Source organism: Scyliorhinus torazame, chromosome 10, assembly GCF_047496885.1.
Source record: "Scyliorhinus torazame isolate Kashiwa2021f chromosome 10, sScyTor2.1, whole genome shotgun sequence".
In the NCBI taxonomy this organism is placed as follows: Eukaryota; Metazoa; Chordata; class Chondrichthyes; order Carcharhiniformes; family Scyliorhinidae; genus Scyliorhinus; species Scyliorhinus torazame.
The window spans coordinates 84677638-84702124 of record NC_092716.1 but is presented as its reverse complement, the minus strand read 5'-3'; the positions used below and the strand labels follow the sequence as shown (position 1 = coordinate 84702124).

Below are 24487 nucleotides of genomic sequence, written 5' to 3'. Positions count from 1 at the left end.
GGGTGGCGCCGAGTCCAGAGGTAGCGATCTTTGGAGTGTCAGAAGATCCGGGAGCTCGGGGAGTGAAAGAGGGCCTGTGTCAGCCCACAGGCCCTCACTGTCCTGGCCTTTGCCTCCCTGGTAGGCCAGAGACGGATCCTTTTAATGTGGAGGGACTTGAAGCCCCCCGAGTGTCGAGACCTGGGTTAGTGACATGGCTGGGTTTCTCAGGCTTGAGAAAATAAAGTTTGCTTTAAGAGGGTCAATGTTGGGGTTCTCTCGGAGGTGGCAGCCGTTCGTCGATTTTCTCAGGGAAAATTAAAATGTCAGCTGAAGCAGTATTCCAAGGGGGAGGAGGGGGGTGGATGGATGCTAGATGATTGTGGTGTGTAAAGATTGGGTCGGGTCGGGAAATGTTTATTTTACCATGTCATTGTTATTGTTTTTGTTATTGTTATAAAAATTTGCAAATACTTTAATAAAAATATTTTAAAAATAAAAAAAAGATTTTGTCAAGGCAAAGTATTTGTGGATTTAGAGGAGGTGCAAGCAGAACATCCAGAATGATAACCAAGCATTTGTTGCTTTGGATTGGCTTTAATAGTTTGGATTATATACTTTAAAGAGACATAGGAGAGTCACTGCAGTTACATAGGTTAGCTGATATTGATTGCGATGCTAGCACCAGAGGGTACAAGTAAAAATCCTTAAGCAAAGACATGGGTTAGATTCCAGGAAGTATTTGTTTTCATTCGGTCATCGCCCTTTGGAACAACATACCAAAGCATGATGGATGTGGATTTGCAGGTGCCCTGTTAACGGGACCTTAATTTCTTGAGATAAGAAAATGTTTCAAGTGAATTGTAGGATAATGTAGTCCCTTGTTTTGCTTAATTGTCTTGAGGCACAGGAGAGTAACTTAAACCAGCGTTTTTCCTGAAATGACCATAGTTTTGTTTCTGTGCTTTTGATTTAAAAGAAAATGTATTTATTCAAAGTTTTTCAATAATTTTACAAAACACTCCAAAAAGGAAAATAATACAAAGAAAGAAGGACAACATGCCAACAAAACAAAACAACTGGAGAACCCCTGCAAGGACCCTCGCAAGGCAAACTTTATCTTCTCCAGCCTGAGAAACCCCGCCATGTCATTGACCCAAGCCTCTACGCTTGGGGGCTTTGCGTCCCTCCACATTAAAAAGAGTCTTCTCCGGGCTACCAAGGAGGAAAATGCCTCTTTCGACTCCTGCACTCCTGGATCATCCGTTAACCCAAATATTGCTATCCCCTCGCTCGGTTTTACCCGAGTATCCAAGACCTTGGACGTAACCTTTGCAAAGCCCCTCCAAAACTCCACAAGCGCCGGGCACGCCTGGAACATATGGGCGTGGTTTGCTGGGCTCCCCGAACACCTCACACACCTGTCCTCCACCGCAAAAAACGTACTCATCCTTGCCCCTGTCATGTGCGTCCGGTGCACCACATTCCACCGGATCAGGCTGAGCCTTGTGCAAGATGAGGAGGAATTGACCCTGCCCAAGGCGTCAGCCCACAGGCCCTCATCCAGCTCCTCACCCAGCTCCTCCTCCCACTTGCCCTTCAGCTCCTCCACCGAGGCCTCCTCCTCCTCCTGCAGCTCCTGGTATATCTCCGAGACCGTACCCTCTCCGACCCACATGCCTAAAATCATCATCTCATAGATTATCATAGAATTTACAGTGTAGAAGGAGACCATTCGGCCCATCGAGTCTGCACCGGCTCTTGGAAAGAGCACCCTACCCAAGGTCAACACCTCCACCCTATCCCCATAACCCAGTAACCCCACCCAACACTAAGGGCAATTTATCATGGCCAATCCACCTAACCTGCACATCTTTGGACTGTGGGAGGAAACCGGAGCACCCGGAGGAAACCCACGCACACACGGGGAGGATGTGCAGACTCTGCACAGATAGTGACCCAAGCCGGAATCGAACCTGGGACCCTGGAGCTGTGAAGCAATTGTGCTACCACAATGCTACAGTGCTGCCCTATCCTGCATCACCTGAAATCACCCTATCCTGTATCCTCCGGGCAGGCAGCAGCGGGAATTCCCCTACCTGCCTCCTCACGAACGCCCGAACCTGCATATACCTAAAGGCATTTCCCGGGGGTAACCTAAATTTCCTCTCCACCGCCCACAGACTGGCAAAAGTCCCGTCGATGAATAAATCCCCCATCCTTCTAATTCCCGCCAGGTGCCAGCTTAGAAACCCACCATCTATCCTGCTCGGAGCAAACCTATGGTTGTTCCGTATCTGGGACCAGACTGAGGCCCCATCTCCCCCTGTGCCATCTCCACTGCCCCCAAATCCTCAGTGTCGCCGCCACCACCGGGCTCATGGTATACCGCGCCGTGCACGCTCCCCCCCCCCCCCCCCCCCCCCCCCCCCCCCCACCCGACTGCGCTCCAAGAACAGACTCTTAACCTTCGGGGTCTTATTTGCCCACACAAATCAAACAATACTCTTGCTCACCCGCTTGAAAAAGGCCTTGGGGATGAGAATAGGCAGGCACTGAAACACAAACAAGAACCTAGGGAGGACCGTCATCTCAACGGACTGCATCCTGCCCGCCAGGGAGAGTGACAGCATGTCCCACCTCCTGTAGTCCTCCATCTGGTCCATCAACAGCGCCAGATTGAGCTTAGGCAAGACCCCCCAACTCTTGGCCACCTGGATACCCAAATACCGAAAACTCCTCTCCACCATCTTAAGCGGCAGCTCCTCCAACCTCTCTTCCTGGCCTCTCGCATGCACCACAAAGAGCTCGCTCTTCCCAACGTTGAGCTTGTATCCCGAGAAATTTCCAAACTCCCTAAGGGTCTGCATGACCTCCCCCATCCCCTCCACCGGATCCGCGATGTACAAAAGCAAGTCATCCACGATCCACGTATAGCGAGACCCCCCCGCCCCCTTCCCTGGACCAAACCCCTCCAGTTTCTGGACTCCCTCAGCGCCATGGCCAGCGGCTTAATCCCCCCCATCATAATCACATTCAGGAGCCTCCGCACATTTGCATTTAGCTGCCTGCCCTTCACAAACCCGTCTGATCCTCATGTATCATTCCCGGGACACAATCTTGCCATCCACATTGAGGAGCGAAATCGGCCTATACGAGCCACACTGCAGTGGGTCCTTGTCCCAAAGGATAAGCGAAATCAGAGCCTGCGAGTTTCTGTGCTTTTGTGCTGAGGAAATTGCATAGTTCGAGAGTGAGTCAGTGGTGTACATGGTAACACTGGCTGACTGTGAGGATGTTAATGGACCTGATAATTTTGCTTGTTCCTTTGTTAATTCCTGGCCCACTCAGCTAAGTCCAGAATGCACTTGAAGTTGCAATTCGAAAAGTGTATGACACAGATTATAACATACTGAATTGAAGGTGGAAATGTAATGGTGTTTCAAACAGAGGATATAATATGGTCCATATGATTGTATATTTATTTCAGTTTTGTTAATCCTGAATTTGAAGAGTCCACAACAAAACCAATTCTTTGTAGAAGACCATTAAAACGCAAAGTTATAAATGAGGATGACTTTGAAGAGGGAATGCTCAATTATCTGGAACAAGAAAAAGGTATAAAATTGTTAACATTTTTGGACATCTATAGTTTGTTAACCAATATTACTTTACATTAAAGCATGAATGGCCTGGGGTGACTTGTCACCCAGTTTTGGTTTTGCCACTTTATATTTCAGGAATGAATCGTTATCATGTTGCAAGGTAATGTAGATGTTAATTGGAAAGGCATCCAGTATAAAGCAATGCACAGCTTTTTGCCTCACATATATTTGTAAATTGCAGATAAGTGAAGATAGTCTAATTATAAACTATATAACAAATAAAACCGTTGATGCTTTCTGTGATCTTTCACCTGAATTAGGAAAAGTTAGAAATGTAATATGTTTTGAGCAAGTGAAAAGTAGGAGAGCGAGAAAAAGAACAAGCGAAGATCTCTGATAGGGTGGAAGACATGAAAGATGACATGACAAAAAGGTTCATGGTGCAAGGCAAAAGGGCAGTGATGGGACAAGTAAAACAAAAGGTGTGATCATGAAAAGCAGCCACCTGAAAGCAAAGAGAAAGGAACAAAAGAGAAACGAGAAAAAAGAAACCAGCAAAGAAAAAGGAAATAAAATGAGGACATGGGTTACAATCTGAAATCGTCGAACTCAGTGTTGAGTTCAGAGGCTGTAAAATGCCCAATCAAAAGGTGAAACATTGCTCTTTGAACTTGAATTCAGCTTCTTTGGAACATTGTAGAAGGCCAACGACATATGGGTCAGAGTCGGAGCAAGATGGAGTATTAAATTGATAGCTGACTACAAGCTCAGGGCTATGCTTGCAGACTGAATAGAGATGTTCCTCAAAACAATTACCAGTCTTCCTTTGGTCTCCCCAATGTAGAGCAGCAGACTGCATTGATACAAGGATAGGTGTTACATCTCTTGTATCTATTTTGTTTTTTCTGGTTTATGCTACTCAACACAATATAGTTATATTTGCTCAAAGGAAGTTCACCATGTATGAAATATCTCTGGAAAGTCAAATGTACAATATGTATAAACACTTAGGGGGACAAAATTGGTAAATCACAGGTGTCCCAATGTTCAGTTGCTTCTCTGCTAAAGTGCTTGTTTGTTTTTTTCCAAAGAACCTGAAGAAATTGAAAGATCTGGACCGTTTGAAAAGACTTCAGGCCTGACCGACATTTCAAGAATAGTTGGGTAATAACAAACAAACAATGAATGCTCTTTTTAAATGTTGAAAAGTCAAATTCAGTTCATTATATGGTTTATTATATATCTATAATTATTGATGATTTGGAAATCTGGTTCCATGATTATCCATTTTTCTTTTTTTTAAATGTAAATTTAGAGTACCCAATTCTTTTTTCCAATTAAGGGGCAATTTATCATGGTCAATCCACCTACCCGCCACATTGGTCGTGGGGGTAAGACTCACACAGACATGGGGAGAAAGTGCAAACTCCATACAGACAATGACCCAGGGCCAGGATCGAACACGGGTCCTTGGCAGCAGTGCTAACCACTGCACCACCGTATTGCCCTCAATCATCCATTTTTCTGTGAAAACCAAACATCAGTGATTTGGATGATGCATAAAGCAGAAATTATTTGATATCAGTGAATGTTGCCATTTCTGTGATTTTGTGACTTCCTTTGAACTTGGCCTGGTGCAGTGGGCTTGTTTGTAGACCACATCTTACAGGCCATTCATAATCAAGCATTTTGAAGTCTATAAATATTACAGTAATTGCAAGATTTATTTTATCTTTAGGTGGGGGAGGGAGCAATCAAGTTTACAGGGTAAATGCTGGTGGTGGATTGATACTGTCCTGAATTGATTGTAATTTTCTTGTGTGGATCTGATCTTGGATAATTAGCACTTTTTAAAAGCTCTACATGGCTGAAGTTAGAACAAAACAAAAATAAGTATAATTTTAACATTCCCTGTAATTTCTGTTTGCGCGGACTGTTTAGGATGACATTGTGGTCATGCATGTTTACAATTTATGGCAAGATGTGTGACCATGCACCTGTTTATCTTGGAGGGAACCTTGTATCATTCTCCCAATCTCTCTCAATTTTCTTTCCCTTTTCTCCTTTGTGAAAGCAATGGCACATGCAGGAGTACAACAAGGTGACCAAGCTTCCTGTGTAAGCTTAGATAATGAGTGTTTGATGTTATTTGATAGTGCGGCGGCATCATAGATGAATTTATTCCTTTCTTCTTTTTTTTTTTTTTAATAAACATTTTATTGAGGTATTTTTGGTACAGTAACAACAAAATAAACAATATACATGAAACCATAAACATAGTGCAAAAGCCATTTACCTCCCGTACAGGTCCCACCCTAATTGACCCCCTAATCTAAACTACTTCTCCCCGCCCCCCCCCCCCCCCCCCCCCCCCCCCTGTCTGCCGACGATTAATTTCCCGCAAAGAAGTCGACGAACGGTTGCCACCTTCAGGTGAACCCTAACAGTGACCCTCTCAAGGCGAACTTGATTTTCTCCAAACAGAGAAAGCTAACCATGTCCAATAGCCAGGTCTCCGACTTCGGGGGCTTTGAGTCCCTCCATGCTAATAGTATCCGTCTCCGGGCTACCAGGGAAGCAAAGTCCAGAACATCTGCCTCTTTCTCCTCCCGGATTCCCGGATCGTCCGACACCCCGAAAAGCAGCACGTCTGGACTCAGCGACACCCTTGTTTTTAACACGGTGGACATGACGTCTGCAAACCCCTGCCAAAATCCCCTAAGCTTTGGACATGTCCAAAACATGTGGACATGGTTCGCCGGTCCTCCCGCACATTTTGCGCACCTGTCCTCCACTCCAAAGAATCTGCTCATCCGGGCCACTGCCATGTGAGCCCGGTGAACAACCTTAAATTGTATCAGGCTGAGCCTGGCATATGTTGCCGACGTGTTGACTCTACTCAACGCGTCTGCCCATAGACCATCCTCTAACTCACCTCCTAGCTCCTCCTCCCACTTGTGCTTCAACTCCTCGGTCTGCGTCTCCTCCGACCCCATAAGCTCCTTACAAATGTCCGAGACGCTCCTTTCTCCTACCCATCCTCTGGAAACTACCCTGTCCTGAATCCCCCTTAGCGGTAGGAACGGGAAGGTCGACACCTGTTTACGAAGGAAGTCCCGCACCTGCAGATACCTGAAATGTTTCCCTTCGCCAACCCAACTTCTCCTCCAGCGCCCTCGTACTCGGAAAGCTCCCCTCTATAAACATATCCCCCATCCTCTCAATCCCCGCTCTCCGCCATAACCGGAACCCCCCGTCCATACTCCCCGGGGCAAATCGGCAATTATCACAGATTGGGGCCAGACCGATGCTCCCATGTGCCGCCTCCACTGGCCCCAAACTCTCAGGGCCGCCACCACCACTGGACTGGTGGGGGACCGTGACGGTGGGAACGGCAGAGGCGCAGTTACCAACACCCCCAAACTGGTGCCCTTTCATGAAGCCGCCTCCATGCGCACCCATGCCGACCCCTCCCCCACCACCCACTTCCTGATCATGGCTATATTAGCTGCCCAGTAACAGTTGCTAAAATTTGGCAGAGCCAACCCGCCCTCTCCCCGACTCCGCTCAAGCATTACCTTCCTTACTCGCGGGGTCATGCCCGCCCAGTCAAACCCGTGATCACTCTGTTGACCCGCTTAAAGGACCGCGGAATAAAGATGGGGAGACACTGAAATACAAATAGGAATCTCGGGAGGACCGTCATCTTCACCGTTTGCACCCTCCGAACCAGAGACAATGGAAGCGCGTCCCATCTCCGAAAATCGTACTTCATTTGGTCCACCAGCCAGGCCAGATTAAATTTATGCAGCCGGTCCCATTCCCCCGCCACTTGGATGCCTAGGTACCTAAAGCTTTCCTTTACTAACCTAAACGGCAGCTCTCCCAGTCGCCTCTCCTGTCCCCTTGCCTGGACCGCAAACATCTCACTCATTCCCATATTAAGCTTATACCCCGAAAACCGGCCAAATTCCTCTAGAGTCCTCATGATCTCTTCCATCCCCCCTGTTGGGTCTGAAACGTACCGAAGCAGGTCATCCGCATAGAGCAAAACCCTGTGCTCCACCCACCCCCACCCCCGCCCGCCCGCCCCCCGGACCATTCCTCTCCAGCACCTCGTTGCTCTCAGAGCCATTGCCAATGGCTCTATAGCCAGCGCAAACAACAGTGGGGAGAGGGGGCATCCCTGTCTTGTCCCCCGGTGCAGTCTAAAATAGTCCGATGTTGTCCTATTCGTCTGTACACTTGCCACAGGAGCCTGATACAGTAACCTGACCCAGTCAGTAAAGTCCCGCCCAAATCCGAACCGTCCCACTATCTCCCACAGATAGTCCCATTCTACCCAATCAGAAGCCTTTTCTGCTTCTATTGCGATCATTACCTCCACCTCTCTACCTTCCGGGGGCATCATGATCACATTTAACAGCCTTCTTACATTGGCCACTAACTGCCTGCCCTTAATAAACCCCGTCTGGTCCTCCCCCAAAATGTCCGGTATACAATCCTCGATCCCAGAGGACAAGATTTTGACCAACTTGGCATCTACATTCAACAGGGAGATCGGCCTGTAGGACCCACACAGCTCCGGGTTCTTGTCCCGCTTAAGATTCAGCGAAATCGTTGCCTGTGACATCGTCGAGGAAAACACCCCTCTTTCCCTTCCCTCATTCAACAGCCTCAACAACACCGGCCCCAATATCCCCGAGAACGTTTAATAAAATTCCACTGGGTACCCGTCTGGACCCGGGGCCTTACCCGCCTGCATGGCCTTCAAGTCCTCCACTATCTTCTCCAGCCCGATTGGGGGCCCCCACCCTTCTACCCGCTCCCCGTCCACCTTTGGGAAATTCAGCCCCTCCAAGAAGTGCCTCATCCCTTCCGGCTCTGTAGGGGGTTCCGACCGGTACAGCCTGCTATAGAAATCCCTAAACGCCTTATTCACCACTACTGAATCACCAACCAGGTTCCCATCTCCGTCCTTTACTTTCCCTATCTCCCTAGCTGCCTCCCTCTTCCTAAACTGCTGTGCAAGCATTCTGCTGGCCTTCTCTCCATGTTCATAGATCGCCCCCCTCGTCTTTCTCAGCTGCTCCACCGCTCTCCCTGTGGTCAGCAAGCTAAACTCCGCCTGTAACCTCTGCCGTTCCCTTAGAAGCCCTGCCTCTGAGGTCTCCGCATACCTCCTATCGATCTGTAGTAACTCCTTTACCAGTCGGTCCGTCTCCACCCTGTCCACCTTCTCCCTATGGGCCCGGATTGAGATCAGCTCCCCCCTGACCACCGCATTCAGTGCTTCCCACACCACCGCTGCTCAAATTTCCCCCGTGTCATTGACCTGCAGGTAGCTCTGAATACATTTCCTCAGCCGCTCGCACACCCCTTCATCCGCCAAAAGCCCCACATCCAACCTCCAGTGCGGACGCTGGTTACTGTCTTTACTAACCTGCAGGTCAACCCAGTGCGGAGCATGGTCTGAGATTGTAATCGCCGAGTACCCTGTGTCCACCACCCCAGCCAGCAAAGCCCTGCTCAAAATAAAGAAATCAATCCGGGAATACACTTTATGCACGTGTGAGTAGAAGGAGAACTCCTTCACCCTCGGCTGCCCAAATCTCCATGGATCCACCACCCCCATCAGCTTCATGAACCATCTTACTTCCTTTGCCATTGCTGGCACCCTGCCCGTTTTTGAGCTTGACCGGTCCAAGCCAGGGTCCATAATTGTATTGAAGTCCCCTCCCATGACCAACCTGTGCGAGTCCAGGTCCGGTATCTTCCCCAGCATCCGCTTTATAAACTCCACATCATCCCAATTTGGCGCATACACATTTACTAATACCACCTGCACCCCCTCTAACTTCCCACTGACCATAGTGTACCGACCTCCCAGGTCCAAGACAATTCTACCCGCCTCAAACACCACCCGCTTATTGATCAGGATTGCGACCCCTCTAGTCCCGAGTGAAAGACCTGACTGACCCAGCCTTTCCTCAGTCTAACCTAGTCCGTAACTCTAAGGTGCGTCTTCTGCAACATTACCACATCCGCCTTCAATCCCCTAAAATGCACGAACACAAGTGCCTTTTTGACCGGCCCATTTAACCCTCGAACATTCCAGGTGATCAGCCTAGTTGGGGGGCTCATTGCCCCCCTCTCCGCTGATCAGCCATTCCCTTTTTTAGGCCTGCCTCCAGCCCGTGCTCCGCACCTCCACTGGTCCATCCCCAGGCAGCCCCAGCCCCCAACCTCCTCTCTACTCAGCTCAAGTCCCTCCCTCGTCAGCAGAACAATCACCCCCCCCCCCACCCTCCTAGTAACATCACCCTGTAGCCCAACCCCTTTACTAAACTAAACCAAACATGCACACCCCCCACTGCGCTTCCGAGAGCTAGCTCGCCCAGCTAGCTTGGTGGCCCCCAACCCCGGCGCCAGATAGTCTCCCACCTATTGTTCCCCCCCCCCGCTCATACAAACAAACTCCAACATCAAACAATCTATTGCCCACAGAAAAACACCAAGATCAAAACAAGCACCCCCCCATCCCCCAACAGTGCAAATGAAAACCTTAACTCACTCAGCTCTGCTGCTGGTTCCAAATCAATGCAAATGGCATCACAAACATCTTCCATGAAATGCAAAACGGGAAACTTTTACAAAAACAGAAACAAAAAGAAAAAACAAAAACATGAACGTTGCAGCCAAGTTCAAAAGTTCTCAATCCATCACCAGCCCTTTCTTTTTCGCAAAGTCCAACGCGTCCTCGGGTGACTCGAAGTAGAAGTGCTGATCCTCATGCTGATCCCTATACCCAGAGACGGGCTGGGTATAACAGTCCAAACTTCACCTTTTTCTTAAAAAGGATCGACCTGATCTGGTTGAAGCCTGCTCTCCTCCTGGCCACCTCTACACTCGGGTCCTGGAAACCCGCAGGATGCTTTGGGATGCTATTGTCCCATTTACAGCTCCGTGTCTGCTTGGCCCACTGTAGAATGCGCTCCTTATCTAAGAACCTGTGGAATCTCACCACCATTGCCCTCTGGGGGGTCTCCCATGCGTGGCTTCCTTGCGAGTGCTTTGAGAGTTCTATCCACCTCCAAGGACGGGAGAACGCCCCATCCTCCAGCAGCTTCACAAACATGCCTGCGATGTATGCCCCAGTGTCCGTTCCTTCGGACCCCTCCAGGAGCCCGACGATTCTTAGGTTCTGCCAGCGGGATCTATTTTCTAGGCCCTCCACCTTCTCCAGGAGCTTCTTCTGCTGGTCCCTCAGCATCCCCACCTCCAGCTCCACTGCAGTCTGATGTTCCTCCTGCTCAGTCAGTGCCTTCTCCACCTTCTAGATTGCCTGATCCTGGGCGTCCAATATATGCTCCAACCGCTCAATCGACTCTTTTATCGGGTCCAAGCAGTCCCGTTTCTGCGTAGCAAAGCACTCCTGAATGACTTGCATCAGCTGCTCCATAGACTGCTGGGTCGACAAGCCAGAGGTCCGAACCTCCGCCATGCTGTCTTCTATTGCAGCTACAGCCCAAACCTTCTCTATCTTTTTGTTTCTGCCCTTACGAACACTCCTAGTCCTTCTCTCCATGCACCGAAGTGGGAATTCAGTAAACAATTGCCACTAACGTCCATTTTACACTTTAATAAGTCCGGTAGAAAAACGAGGGAAAGGTCCAAAAGTCCGACCAGAGCGGGAGCCACCAAATGTGCGACTTACTCCTTCATAGCTGCCACCGGAAGCCCTCCTTTCCTCTTTCTATTTGCACAAATGCATAACAATCACTGTGTAGCAATTGGTCACCGGTGCACTCCCAAATGTACTCTTCTTAGCCCAGAGGCACTGAAGCCAATTTTTGGTGGTGTTAAACAAGAATCCAAAGATTCACCCAGATCGAAACATTCGCTCCCTTCTCTCTCCACAGATGCTGTCAGACCTGTTGAAAATTGTCCGGCATTTTCTGTTTTTGTTTAAGAATCCAAATCCTCTACCTTTGCATCATCCCTTGGAGGTGCAACAGCAGAGAAAATTCCAACTGAGGGACAGTGGCTCAGCGGTTAGCACTGCTGCCTCACGGCGCCAAGGACCGGGGTTTGAACCCGGCCCCGGGTCACTGTCCGTGTGGTATCTGCGTGGGTCCCACCCCCACAATTCACAAAGATGTGCTGCGTAGGTGGATTGGCCATGCTAAATTGCCCCTTAATTGGAAAAAAATAATTGAGTACCCTAATTAATTTTTTTAAAATTCCAACCAATGACATTGCTTGTTGGTTCCCTGCGTGACACATTCCTGATTACTGCACAACCACACCCTAGAGGGAAATTGCTGGTGTAAATGGCTTGGTTCTTCAATGGGAAGTGTATTCCCTGACTGAGTCTTTTACAAAAAGACAGCTTTTCTGACAGCTGTCGGGTTTGTAAAAGACTCAGTCAGTGAATACACTTCCCATTGAAGAACCAAGCCATTTACACCAGCAATTTCCCTCTAGGGTGTGGTTGTGCAGTAATCAGGAATGTGTCACGCAGGGAACCAACAAGCAATGTCCCTTCTATCGGCGTGCATACATGGGTGAGTGCCAAGCTTAAAGTGCAACAGACCGGGCGGGCGTCCGGTGGCGGCAATGGAGTGAGTCGTTGCACATTTGGCAGCTCCTGCTCGAGGCCGTTTTTTTTGGTCCTTTCCCTGCTTGTCGGATGGATGTTTGGGAGAAAAGAGGTGCAGAGGTGGTGGAAGAAAGTTACACTCCACTGGTGAGGTCAGTGGATGGATCCGCGGACCAGGTGGGTCGAAAAGGAAGGCGCTGCAAGAGCAAGAAACTCTTTGTGTGACTCAGGGAAAGATGGCAGAGAGTAAGGGATCAGCCCTACCAGCCCAATGGTCGATGGAGCTGTTGGTGGACTTCTGAATAAAAAGTTCAGCCAACAGAGGAGGGAGGCTCAGGAGTACCTGGCAAGGGTGGTAGACCTGCTGAAAGCAGGGATCGACCGTGTGGAGCTGAGGCTGGAGACCCAGGGCCAGGTGATCCAGAGGTGGAGGAGGCAGTGGGGGAGCACAAGGAGCAAGGAGCAGCTTCCCTCATTGGCAGCCAAAACTGGGAAGGTGAGGGATACCCAGAATCAGTTCAAGGAGAAAGTGCTTCCGGAGGCAGAATTTGAGAATAGTGGGGATGCCGGAGGGCATTAAGGGGAGCTCTTATGTGGCCAAAATGTTTGTGCAGCTATTGGGGGAGGGCGTCTTCGACCGGCCCATGGAGGGTGCATAGGGCGCTGATGAGGAGGCCGCAGGCGAATGAGCCACCGAGGGCAGTGAGGCTACACCGGTTTTTGGATAAAGAGAAGATCGTGCAGTGAGCCAGGCAGGTGAGGAGAGGTACCTGGGAAGGTAATAAGCTCTGGGTCTATCAGGACCTGGGCGCGGAACTGCAAAGAGGAGGGCCGGATTCGACTGGGTGATGACTGCCCTCTTTAAGAAGGGGGTGAAGTTCGGGATGCTGTATCTGGCCTGCCTTTGGGTGACCTACAACATCCGCAAGCATTCTTTTGGAATGCCGGAGGAGGCAAGAGGTTTTGAGGGATAATGAACTGGCAGGAGAGGGAGGACATTGAACTTTGGAGGAAGTGTGAGGTGGTGTTGGTTCTCCCTGCCCCTCTTTTTGTTGTATTGTTTTGTGTTCTTTGAGTGATGGACAGGGGAGAACCTCTCATCTCTCAGGGACTGTTTAGCTTTTTTACGGGGTTCTTTGATGGGAGGCCGGAGGACTGTGGCGGGTGAGTGCACCGTTTTTTCTTCTTTTGATTGTTATTGTTGTTTGCACAATGGAAGTGTGCTAGCGACGGCGGGGGTAGGGGAATCAGTGGGAGTAGGATGCTTGGCGCCATGGACAGGGGTTGTCAGGCTGGCTGGGTGAACTAATTCATGGGAGCGCAGTGGGGGATGAACAGGTGGTTAGAGGTTTAGAAAGGGATGGGATTGTTGTTTCGTTTGGAGGGGGCAACTGCTGACTGGGATGGGGCGGTAGATGTGCTTGGCGAGTTGCGGGTCGTGAGCCAGAGGCTGGCCCAAGAAGGGTTATGGTTGATTGGCAGGGGAAGGGAGTGACCTGGTTGGTCACATGGAATGTGAGAGGGCTGAATGGGCCGGTCAACAGGTCGCACACCTAAGGAGCTTAAAGGCGAATGTGGCATTTCTACAGGAAATGCATTTGAAGATTGGGGACCAGATTGGACTGTGGGTAGGGCAGATTGTCACTCGGGGTTGGATATGAAGACGCGGGGAGTGGTGGTGCTGATAAATAAACGGAAATCGTTTGATGTGGGGAATAGAGCAGACTTGGGGGGTGGGGGATTTAAATCGGTTGATGATGATGGGTGTGGGTGGATTTTAATACTGTTATTGAGCCGAGATTGAATCAGTCGAGTCTGCCATCAGAGAGGGTAATGCTGGTGGCGAAGTCGCTAAAGGAGTTCATGGAGCGCATGGGGGAAGTGGATCCGTGAAGATTTGGGAGACTAAGGGTGAAGTGCGGATTGATTACTTCATGGTAGATAAGGCTCTGCTGGCAGGGATGGTCAACTGGGTACTCGGCGGTTGTGGTCTCTGACCACGTGCTGCGTTGGATGGACGTGCAAGTGGACCCAGGAGGGGCCCAGCACCCGCAGTGGAGATTGGATGTGGGGCTGTTGGCAGACGAGGAGGTGTGCGAGCGGATGAGGGCTGCCATTCGGGCTTATGTGTTGAACGACACAGGTGAGGTTTCGACCGCCACACTATGGGATTTGCTTAAGACAGTGGTCAGAGGGGAGTTCAAGCAAGCGTTGTCCTGGTGCCTTCATTTGTGGCGTGATACCCGTGGGACATTGTTGTGTGGACCAATTAATATTGTGTTGCGTTGACTTCTCGCCAGGCCGAGCGGCAGTAAGCTGGCGACAGTTCCCACTCGCTACCACGCGTAGTAATCTTTCCGGAGAATCGTGCCCCTCTGACTCAAGTATGCTAAGATTGTCAGTCAGGCTCACAATGTGGCGCATTTGCCATGTACTGGAAGCTACATACACAATGCACTGTTCTGTCCAAGCAGAAAGAACATGTAAGACCATAAGACATAGGAGCATAATTAGACCACTTGGCCCATCGAGTGTGCTCCGCCATTCAATCATGGCTGATATTTTCTCATCCCCATTCTCCTGCCTTCTCCCCATAACCCCTGATCCCCTTATTAATCAAGAACCTATCTATCTCTGTCTTAAAGACACTCAGTGAATTGGCCTGCACAGCCTTCTGCGGCAAAGAGTTCCACAGATTCACCACCCTCTGGCTGAAAAAATTCCTCCTCATCTAAAGGATCATCCCTTTAATCTGAGATGGTGTCCTCTGTTAGAATGTGCACAGATAAGATATAGTTAGAACATAGAACATACAGTGTAGAAGGAGGCCATTCGGCCCATCGAGTGCACCAACCCACAGGTAGAATGTGCACACATTCTACCTGTTTCAACTAAACAAAATTAATAACCGCCATTTCCTGAATAATTCCCCAAGGCATTTCCTTGATCAGTCAGAGTCAAGCTGCCTGGCTTAAATTTCAAATGATACTTTGCAATTATCTGTCAGTCACCATCAGCTGGTGCATTCTCCACCACCTCTACCAATCAGTGTTCTCCCCTTATTCTGGTATTCTTGCAAAGTTTCCTGATGAGCAGAAGACAAAAAGCTTTGTCATGTCTCTCAAGCAATATTGAAGTTCTGGGCAATGAGTGGGCAGCATGGTTGCACAGTGGTTAGCACTGTGGCTTCACACCGCCAGGGTCCCAGGTTCGATTCCCCGCTGGGTCACTGTCTGTGTGAGTCTGCACGTTCTCCCCGTGTCTGCATGGGTTTCCTCTGGGTGCTCCAGTTTCTTTCCACAGTCCAAAAAAGTGCAGGTTAGGTGGATTGGACATGCTAAATTGCCCTTAATGTCCAAAAAAGGTTAGATGGGGGTTATTGGGTTACAGGATCACAGTATTTACAGTGCAGATGGAGGCCATTCAGCCCATCAAGTCTGCATCATCCCCTGGAAAGAGCACCCCACACCCCCATCCTATCCCTGTAACCACGGATAGGGTGGAAGTGAGGGTTTTAGTGGGTTGGTGCAGACTCGATGGGCCGAATTGCCTCCTTCTACACTGTATGTTCTATGTTCTGACTATATTTTATTTTCATGGACCCTAGTTTTGGTCTCCATATCAAGTATAAACATCTTTACTTCAACTTATTAAACCCCTTTGTAGTTTTAATGATCTCTGTTGGGTCACCCCTCAGCCTTTTTTATAGAGAAAAGAGCTCTGATAGATGATATTGTCTCATTCTGGTGAATCATCTTTGCCTGTTCTCTGGTGTACAAACCAGATCTGTCGAGTATTCTGGATGTGATTTAATCACAATTTTTAGTACAATATATTTTGTATGATGGAATATTAATTGTCAATTGCCTGGGAGTTCTGGCAGTGAATGTTATTCTTGCAACTGACTATGGTTCAGATGGTCAGTTTTACAAAGAACAAAGAAATGTACGATTTTCCTGTCTTACAACTCGTCTTCCAGGTGATGAGTCGAGGATTTCAGCTAAGGTGTAAAGAAAAGTTGAATAGACTTGCCTAGTCTAATGCAAGTGTATATTTGGACAGTAGAACATCAAAGGCCATTTATGATACCTGTGGAAAATGTATTAATAGTATTCTGTCTGTTGCAGATCGATTAATGTTGACATTGATGAATCGGTGACAAAGGCAGTTCTGAGTAGAAGACCAAAAAGAGACAAATTTATCAATGAGGATGATTTTGAAAAAGGTGTACTTTTCTACCTGCAACAAGCAAAAGGTTTAGTAAATGTTTTGCTAAATACCTATCTCCTGCTTTTTGAAGTTTTTTTTTTCTGGGCTCTTCAGTTCCTTTGTGTTAAACTTGTAGACAGGTGAACAGCTTCTCAAACATGGTCACAAACAGACTTCCGGGTGCGGCGATGACCAGCTTAGTCACACGTTTCGGCAGCTCCCGGTGAAACGGACTTTTGAGCTCTTGATAGGAGCCCCAACGGCAATTTTGACGGCTAAAAACACTGCGGTAAACCAGAAGGGAATCCCCCCTGGATACGGATGGAAAAAGGAGGAGAAAGTGGCCGGATTGCAGTGGATCCTTTAGAACAGCGGCAAGGAAGGCAAGCAAAAACCAAGATGGCGTCGGAAGGTGGCAGTTTAACATGGGGCCCTGAACAACAAGAGTTCTTGAAATGCTGTGTGGAAGAGCTCAAAAAGGAAATGAAGAAAGAGCTGTTGGCCCCGATACTACAGGCGATCGAAGGGCTAAAGGAGGAACAAAAGACCCAGGAGCGGGAGCTTCGGGTCGTGAAGGCAAAGGCAGCCGAGAATGAGGACGACATACAGGGCCTGGTGGTGAAGACGGAGACGCATGAGGCACATCAGAAACAATGTGTGGAAAGGTTGGAGGCACTGGAGAACAATGCAAGGAGGAACAACCTGAGGATTCTTGGTCTTCCTGAAGGTGCAGAGGGAGCGGACGTCGGGGCATATGTGAGCACGATGCTGCACTCGTTAATGGGAGCGGAGGCCCCGGCGGGTCCGTTGGAGGTGGAGGGAGCATACCGAGTGATGGCGCGAGGACCGAGAGCAGGAGAAATTCCCAGAGCCATAATGGTGAGATTCCTCCGTTTTAAGGATAGAGAAATGGTCCTTAGATGGGCAAAGAAAACTCGGAGCAGTAAATGGGAGAACGCGGTGATCCGCGTTTATCAAGACTGGAGTGCGGAGGTGGCGAGAAGGAGGGCGAGCTTTAATCGGGCCAAGGCGGTGCTTCATAAAAAGAAGATAAAATTTGGAATGCTGCAACCGGCAAGACTGTGGGTCACATATCGAGGGAGGCACCACTACTTTGAGACGGCGGATGAAGCGTGGACTTTTATTGTGGAAGAAAAACTGGAATGAGCGGGTTATTAAAAAGAACATTTGAACAAAGTGGTGGGGCGAATGTGGGGGGCGAAGAGGGGGGTTAAAAAGGGGGGAAAGAGGAGTTTTATGTACTAATCCTGCGATGTGGTAACTTTTCTCTCTTCCACAGATGGTGATGGGGGGAGGTGGAGGAGATGGGGCGTTGGCCATTGGGGGCGGGGCCAAGGGAGAAGCGTGGGCTTGGTTCCCACGCTATGATAATCATGGCGGGAATAGAGAAGCAGGAAGGAGGGGGCGTCGCACGGTGCGAGCCGAGGTCACGGGGGAAAGCCGAGGTCGGCCAGAGTTTGCTGACTTCTGGGAGCAACATGGGGGGAGTAATTACGCTAGCGGGGGATCTAGCGGGGGGGGGGGTGGGAGGGGGGAATTACTGGGTTGCTGCTGCTGGGGAGAGGGGGGAGCTGGTATGGGAGGGGATGGGCGGGGGGGCACCGCCTGGGGTAGATACAGCTGCGTGGGAACCTGGTGCGGAGCTGGAAAAAGGGGATGGCTAATCGACAAGGTGGGGGGTAGGAAGCCCCCCAACCCGGCTGATCACGTGGAACGTGAGAGGGCTGAACGGGCCGATAAAGAGGGCACGGGTGCTCGCACACCTTAAGAAACTTAAGGCAGATGTGGTTATGTTACAGGAAACGCACCTGAAACTGATAGACCAGGTTAGGCTACGCAAAGGATGGGTGGGGCAGGTGTTCCATTCGGGGCTAGATGCGAAAAACAGGGGGGTGGCTATATTAGTGGGGAAGCGGGTAATGTTCGAGGCAAAGACTATAGTGCCGGATAACGGGGGCAGATACGTGATGGTGAGTGGCAAACTACAGGGGGAGACGGTGGTTTTGGTAAACGTATATGCCCCGAACTGGGATGATGCTAATTTTATGAGGCGGATGCTAGGACACATTCCGGACCTAGAGATGGGAAAGCTGATAATGGGGGGAGATTTTAATACAGTGTTGGAACCAGGGCTGGATAGGTCGAAGTCCAGGACTGGAAGGAGGCCGGCAGCATCCAAGGTACTTAAAGATTTTATGGAGCAGATGGGAGGTGTAGACCCGTGGAGATTTAGCAGACCTAGGAGTAAGGAGTTCTCGTTTTTCTCCTATGTCCATAAAGTCTACTCGCGAATAGACTTTTTTGTGCTGGGAAGGGCGTTGATCCCGAAGGTGAGGGGAACGGAGTATACGGCTATAGCCATTTCGGATCACGCTCCACACTGGGTAGACTTGGAGTTAGGGGAGGAAACAGGAGGGCGCCCACCCTGGAGAATGGACATGGGACTAATGGCAGATGAGGGTGTGTGTCTAAGGGTGAGGGGGTGCATTGAAAAGTACTTGGAACTCAATGATAATGGGGAGGTCCAGGTGGGAGTGGTCTGGGAGGCGCTGAAGGCGGTGGTTAGAGGGGAGCTGATATCAATAAGGGCACATAAAGGGAAGCAGGAGAGTAAGGAACGGGAGCGGTTGCTGCAAGAACTTTTGAGGGTGGACAGACAATATGCGGAAGCACCGGAGGAGGGACTGTACAGGGAAAGGCAAAGGCTACATGTAGAATTTGACTTGCTGACTACGGGCACTGCAGAGGCACAATGGAGGAAGGCACAGGGTGTACAGTACGAATATGGGGAGAAGGCGAGCAGGTTGCTGGCACACCAATTGAGGAAAAGGGGAGCAGCGAGGGAAATAGGGGGAGTGAGGGATGAGGAAGGAGAGATGGAGCGGGGAGCGGAGAGAGTGAATGGAGTGTTCACGACATTTTATAAAAAATTATATGAGGCTCAACCCCCGGATGGGAGGGAGAGAATGATGGGCTTCTTGGATCGGCTGGAATTTCCCAAGGTGGAAGAGCAGGAAAGGGTGGGACTGGGAGCACAGATCGAGGTAGAAGAAGTGGTGAAAGGAATTAGGAGCATGCAGGCGGGAAAGGCCCCAGGACCGGATGGATTCCCAGTCGAATTCTATAGAAAATATGTGGACTTGCTCGCCCCGGTATTGACGAGGACCTTTAATGAGGCAAAGGAAAGGGGACAACTGCCCCCGACTATGTCTGAAGCAACGATATCGCTTCTCTTAAAGAAGGAAAAGGACCCGGTACAATGCGGGTCCTATAGACCTATTTCCCTCCTAAATGTAGATGCCAAGATCCTGGCCAAGGTAATGGCAATGAGAATAGAGGAATGTGTCCCGGGGGTGGTCCACGAGGACCAAACTGGGTTTGTGAAGGGGAGACAGCTGAACACGAATATACGGAGGCTGTTAGGGGTAATGATGATGGTCCCACCAGAGGGGGAAACGGAGATAGTAGTGGCGATGGATGCCGAGAAAGCATTTGATAGAGTGGAGTGGGATTATTTGTGGGAGGTGTTGAGGAGATTTGGTTTTGGAGAGGGGTATGTTAGATGGGTGCAGCTGTTGTATAGGGCCCCAATGGCGAGCGTGGTCACGAATGGACGGGGATCTGCATATTTTCGGCTCCATAGAGGGACAAGGCAGGGATGCCCTCTGTCCCCATTATTGTTTGCACTGGCGATTGAGCCCCTGGCGATAGCGTTGAGGGGTTCCAAGAAGTGGAGGGGAGTACTTAGAGGAGGAGAAGAACACCGGGTATCTTTGTATGCGGACGATTTGCTACTATACGTGGCAGACCCGGCGGAGGGGATGCCAGAAATAATGCGGATACTTGGGGAGTTTGGGGATTTTTCAGGGTATAAATTGAACATGGGGAAAAGTGAGTTGTTTGTGGTGCATCCAGGGGAGCAGAGCAGAGTAGAGAAATGGAGGACCTACCGTTGAGGAAGGTAACAAGGGACTTTTGTTACCTGGGGATCCAGATAGCCAAGAATTGGGGCACATTGCATAGGTTAAATTTAACGCGGTTGGTGGAACAAATGGAGGAGGATTTCAAGAGATGGGATATGGTATCCCTGTCCCTGGCAGGGAGGGTGCAGGCGGTTAAGATGGTGGTCCTCCCGAGATTCCTCTTTGTGTTTCAGTGCCTCCCGGTGGTGATCACGAAGGCTTTTTTTAAAAGGATTGAAAAGAGCATCATGGGTTTTGTGTGGGCCGGGAAGACCCCGAGAGTGAGGAAGGGATTCTTACAGCGTAGCAGGGATAGGGGGGTGCTGGCACTACCGAGCCTAAGTGAGTATTATTGGGCCGCTAATATTTCAATGGTGAGTAAGTGGATGGGAGAGGAGGAGGGAGCGGCGTGGAAGAGATTAGAGAGGGCATCCTGTAGGGGGACTAGCCTACAGGCTATGGTGACAGCCCCATTGCCGTTCTCACCGAGGAACTACACCACAAGCCCGGTGGTGGTGGCTACACTGAAGATTTGGGGACAGTGGAGATGGCATAGGGGAAAGACTGGAGCCTTGGGGGGGTCCCCGATAAGAAACAACCATAGGTTTGCCCCGGGGGGAATGGATGGGGGATATGGAATGTGGCAAAGAGCAGGAATAATGACACTGAAAGATCTGTTTGTGGATGGGAAGTTCGCGAGTCTGGGAGCGCTGACCGAGAAATATGGGTTGCCCCAAGGGAATGCATTCAGGTATATGCAACTGAGGGCTTTTGCGAGGCAACAGGTGAGAGAATTCCCGCAGCTCCAGACACAAGAGGTGCAGGACAGAGTGATCTCAAAGACATGGGTGGGGGATGGTAAGGTGTCAGATATATATAGGGAAATGAGGGACGAAGGGGAGACTATGGTAGATGAACTAAAAGGGAAATGGGAAGAAGAGCTGGGGGAGGAGATCGAGGAGGGGCTGTGGGCAGATGCCCTAAGCAGGGTAAACTCGTCGTCCTCGTGTGCCAGGCTAAGCCTGATTCAGTTTAAGGTATTACACAGGGCACATATGACTGGAGCACGGCTCAGTAAATTTTTTGGGGTGGAGGATAGGTGTGCGAGGTGCTCGAGAAGCCCAGCGAATCATACCCATATGTTTTGGTCATGCCCGGCACTACAAGGGTTTTGGATGGGGGTGACAAAGGTGCTTTCAAAAGTAGTAGGAGTCCGGGTCGAACCAAGCTGGGGGTTGGCTATATTTGGGGTTGCACAAGAGCCGGGAGTGCAGGAGGCGAGAGAGGCCGATGTTTTGGCCTTTGCGTCCCTAGTAGCCCGGCGCAGGATATTGTTAATGTGGAAAGAAGCCAAGCCCCCGGGGGTGGAGACCTGGATAAATGACATGGCAGGGTTTATAAAGCTAGAGCGGATTAAGTTCGTCCTAAGGGGGTCAGCTCAAGGGTTCACCAGGCGGTGGCAACCGTTCGTCGAATACCTCGCAGAAAGATAGATGGAATGGAAAAAAGAAGGCAGCAGCAGCAGCCCAGGATCGGGGGGGGGGGGGGGGGGGGAGGAACCAGAAGGACTCTCAGGGTTGTTAATATATACTGTATAGTATGTATAGGTCGTTGCGACAGATAATTATATATTGGACTGTTAAATTATATTTTTGGAGAGTGTTACTTGTGACACGGCAGTTGCCAATTAGGGCTAGTTTTCATTTTTGTTATTTATTATTTATTCATTTTTTGTTTATAAAATAGGTCATTGTTATTTGTGTTGTTATAATATTGTGTAAAGGATGCACAATGTACTGTGTTGGTTGACCAAAAATTTTCAATAAAATATTTATTTAAAAAAAAACATGGTCACAAACATCCCCACCTTATCTCAAACCCCTCTATAGAAACCCTTAACACGTACTTTCTTCTCCAACCGCAGGGAGTCATAAAGGCCACCCAACCAAGCGGCTACCCCCGGTGGTGATGCCGACCGCCACTCCAGTAAAACTCGTCGCAGTGCAATCAGAGAGGCAAAGGCCACGCCATCGGCCTTCCTCCTCCCCATGAGCTCCGGCTTCTCTGAAACCCCATATATCACCACCAAAGGGTCCGGGTCAACCTCCTTCTCCACTCCCGCCTAGAATTTTTGCAACGCCAAAACATGTGCGCGTGATTTGCTGACCCCACCCCTCACACTCATCTGCTACCTCCTGAAATAACCCACTCATTCTCGCCTGAATCATAAGCATCCTGTGTACTACCTTAAACTGTATCAGGCTCATCCTTGCACAGGAGATGGTCCTGTTTACCCTACGCAGTGCCTCACTCCATACTTTCCTATTGATCTCCTCTCCCAACTCCCCTTCCCATTGCTCCTTGATCTTCACCGCCCGCTCGTCTCCCTGCACCCCCAGCCACAAGGGATATATCCCCAATTCTTCCCTCCCCTTCCACATCCAGAAGCAGCAGTCCCACCAGCAGGATGTAGCCTGGCAACCTAGAGACTCCCTCCAGACCTTTCGCGCAAAGACCCTAACCTGCAGATATCTGAATTCACTTGTCCTCGAGAGCTCCACCCTCTCCTTTAGCTGTTCCAGACTGATAACCCTTCCTCTAAAACTGATCCCTCACCTTGACCAGCCCCACTTCCCTCCACATCCTGTATACACTATCCTGCTCAATCCGATGATTCTCGCACAGCAGCGTTAACATAGACATCCCTTCCACCCTAAAATGCCTCCTCAACTGATTCCTTATCTTCACCGTGGACTGCACCTCCGGGCTCCCTTAATACCTACTCAAGGGGCAGCACGGTGGCGCAGTGGGTTAGTCCTGATGCCTCACGGCGCCGTGGTCCCATGTTTGATCCCGGCTCTGGGTCACTGTCCATATGGAGTTTGCACGTTCTCCCTGTGTTTGCGTGGGTTTCGCCCCCACAACCCACAGATGTGCAGGCTGGGTGGATTGGCCAAGCTAAATTGCCCCTTAATTGGATAAAATTAATTGGGTACTCTAAATTTAAAAAAAAAACCTACTCGAGCCATTGGCAACTCTGCCGTCACCATAGCCCTCAAACTAGACCCCTTACAAGATTCTTCCTGCATCCTAACCCACTCAAACCTGACACTTCTCGCTCATAGGTAGGGATTCAACCCATTGCACCGTCATCTTCAACTACCTATTCAAGGGCGGCTCAGTGGGCAGCATTCCTGCCACATGGCGCCGAGGTCCCAGGTTCGATCCCGGCTCTGGGTCACTGTCTGTGTGGAGTTTGCACATTCTCCCCGTATTTGCGTGGGTTTCGCCCCCACAACCCAAAGATGTGCACGGTAGGTGGATTGGCCATGCTAAATTGCCCTTTAATTGGAAAAAATTAATTGTATACACTAATTTTTTTTAAAAAAAATCTTCAACCACCTGTTCAAATCTGGAAACGTATAGCCCTATATTTTTTGACTTTGTACTTTGATAAGTAGCAGTATCCCAGTGAATTGCAAGTTTTGTGGTATGTTACTCAATGCAAGTTAATATGAACAAATACAATGGTGTATCAATACAGATTATAATCATTACTGTTGAACTGAAAAAGCTTGTTTCGCATTGATAAAATATGGATCTATGGATGAATACTCCATGGAATTAAAGCAAAGTGTAGCTGGCACACGAATAGAGAAATCCATTGAGTAAGTATTGCATCTACTGCGTGCTGTGATTGTGCTGTTTGTGGCTTTACAGTTAAGCTTTACTATTATCATTGATTGTCAGGAAGGGCTGGAGAAGACAGTGAGTCTCTGGCTCAAGAATTAGAATTTTGTGCACCGTTCTGGTTGCCACATTACAAGAAGGACATATTTTTTCTCGAGAGAGTACAAAAGAGATTTACAAGAATGTTGCCAGGACTTGAAAGTTGCAGCTGCGAGGAAAGATTGGGTCGGTTAGTTTTTTTTTCCTTAGACCAGAAACTGAAGGGATTGAGGGATACAAGATTATGAGGGGCCTAGATGAAGTAGACATGAAAGAGCTGTTTGCCCTTACAGTGAGGTAAATTATCAGGGGGCACAGATTTAAGGTGTTTGGTAGAAGTATCAGTGGACATAAGGGAAAATGCCTTCATTCAAGGGCGG

At 49.4% G+C, this 24487-nt stretch overlaps 1 protein-coding gene across 1 annotated transcript in view; it reads left to right on the top strand.

Moving 5' to 3' along the window:
* Nucleotides 1–24487, top strand: part of cenpt (centromere protein T) — a 107996-nt gene that overhangs the window by 38577 nt on the left and 44932 nt on the right. The window contains exons 8-10 of the mRNA XM_072518337.1: nt 3470–3597; nt 4676–4748; nt 16314–16441. Coding sequence (XP_072374438.1) covers nt 3470–3597; nt 4676–4748; nt 16314–16441 — 329 coding nt within the window. The remainder of the gene's footprint in view (nt 1–3469; nt 3598–4675; nt 4749–16313; nt 16442–24487) is intronic.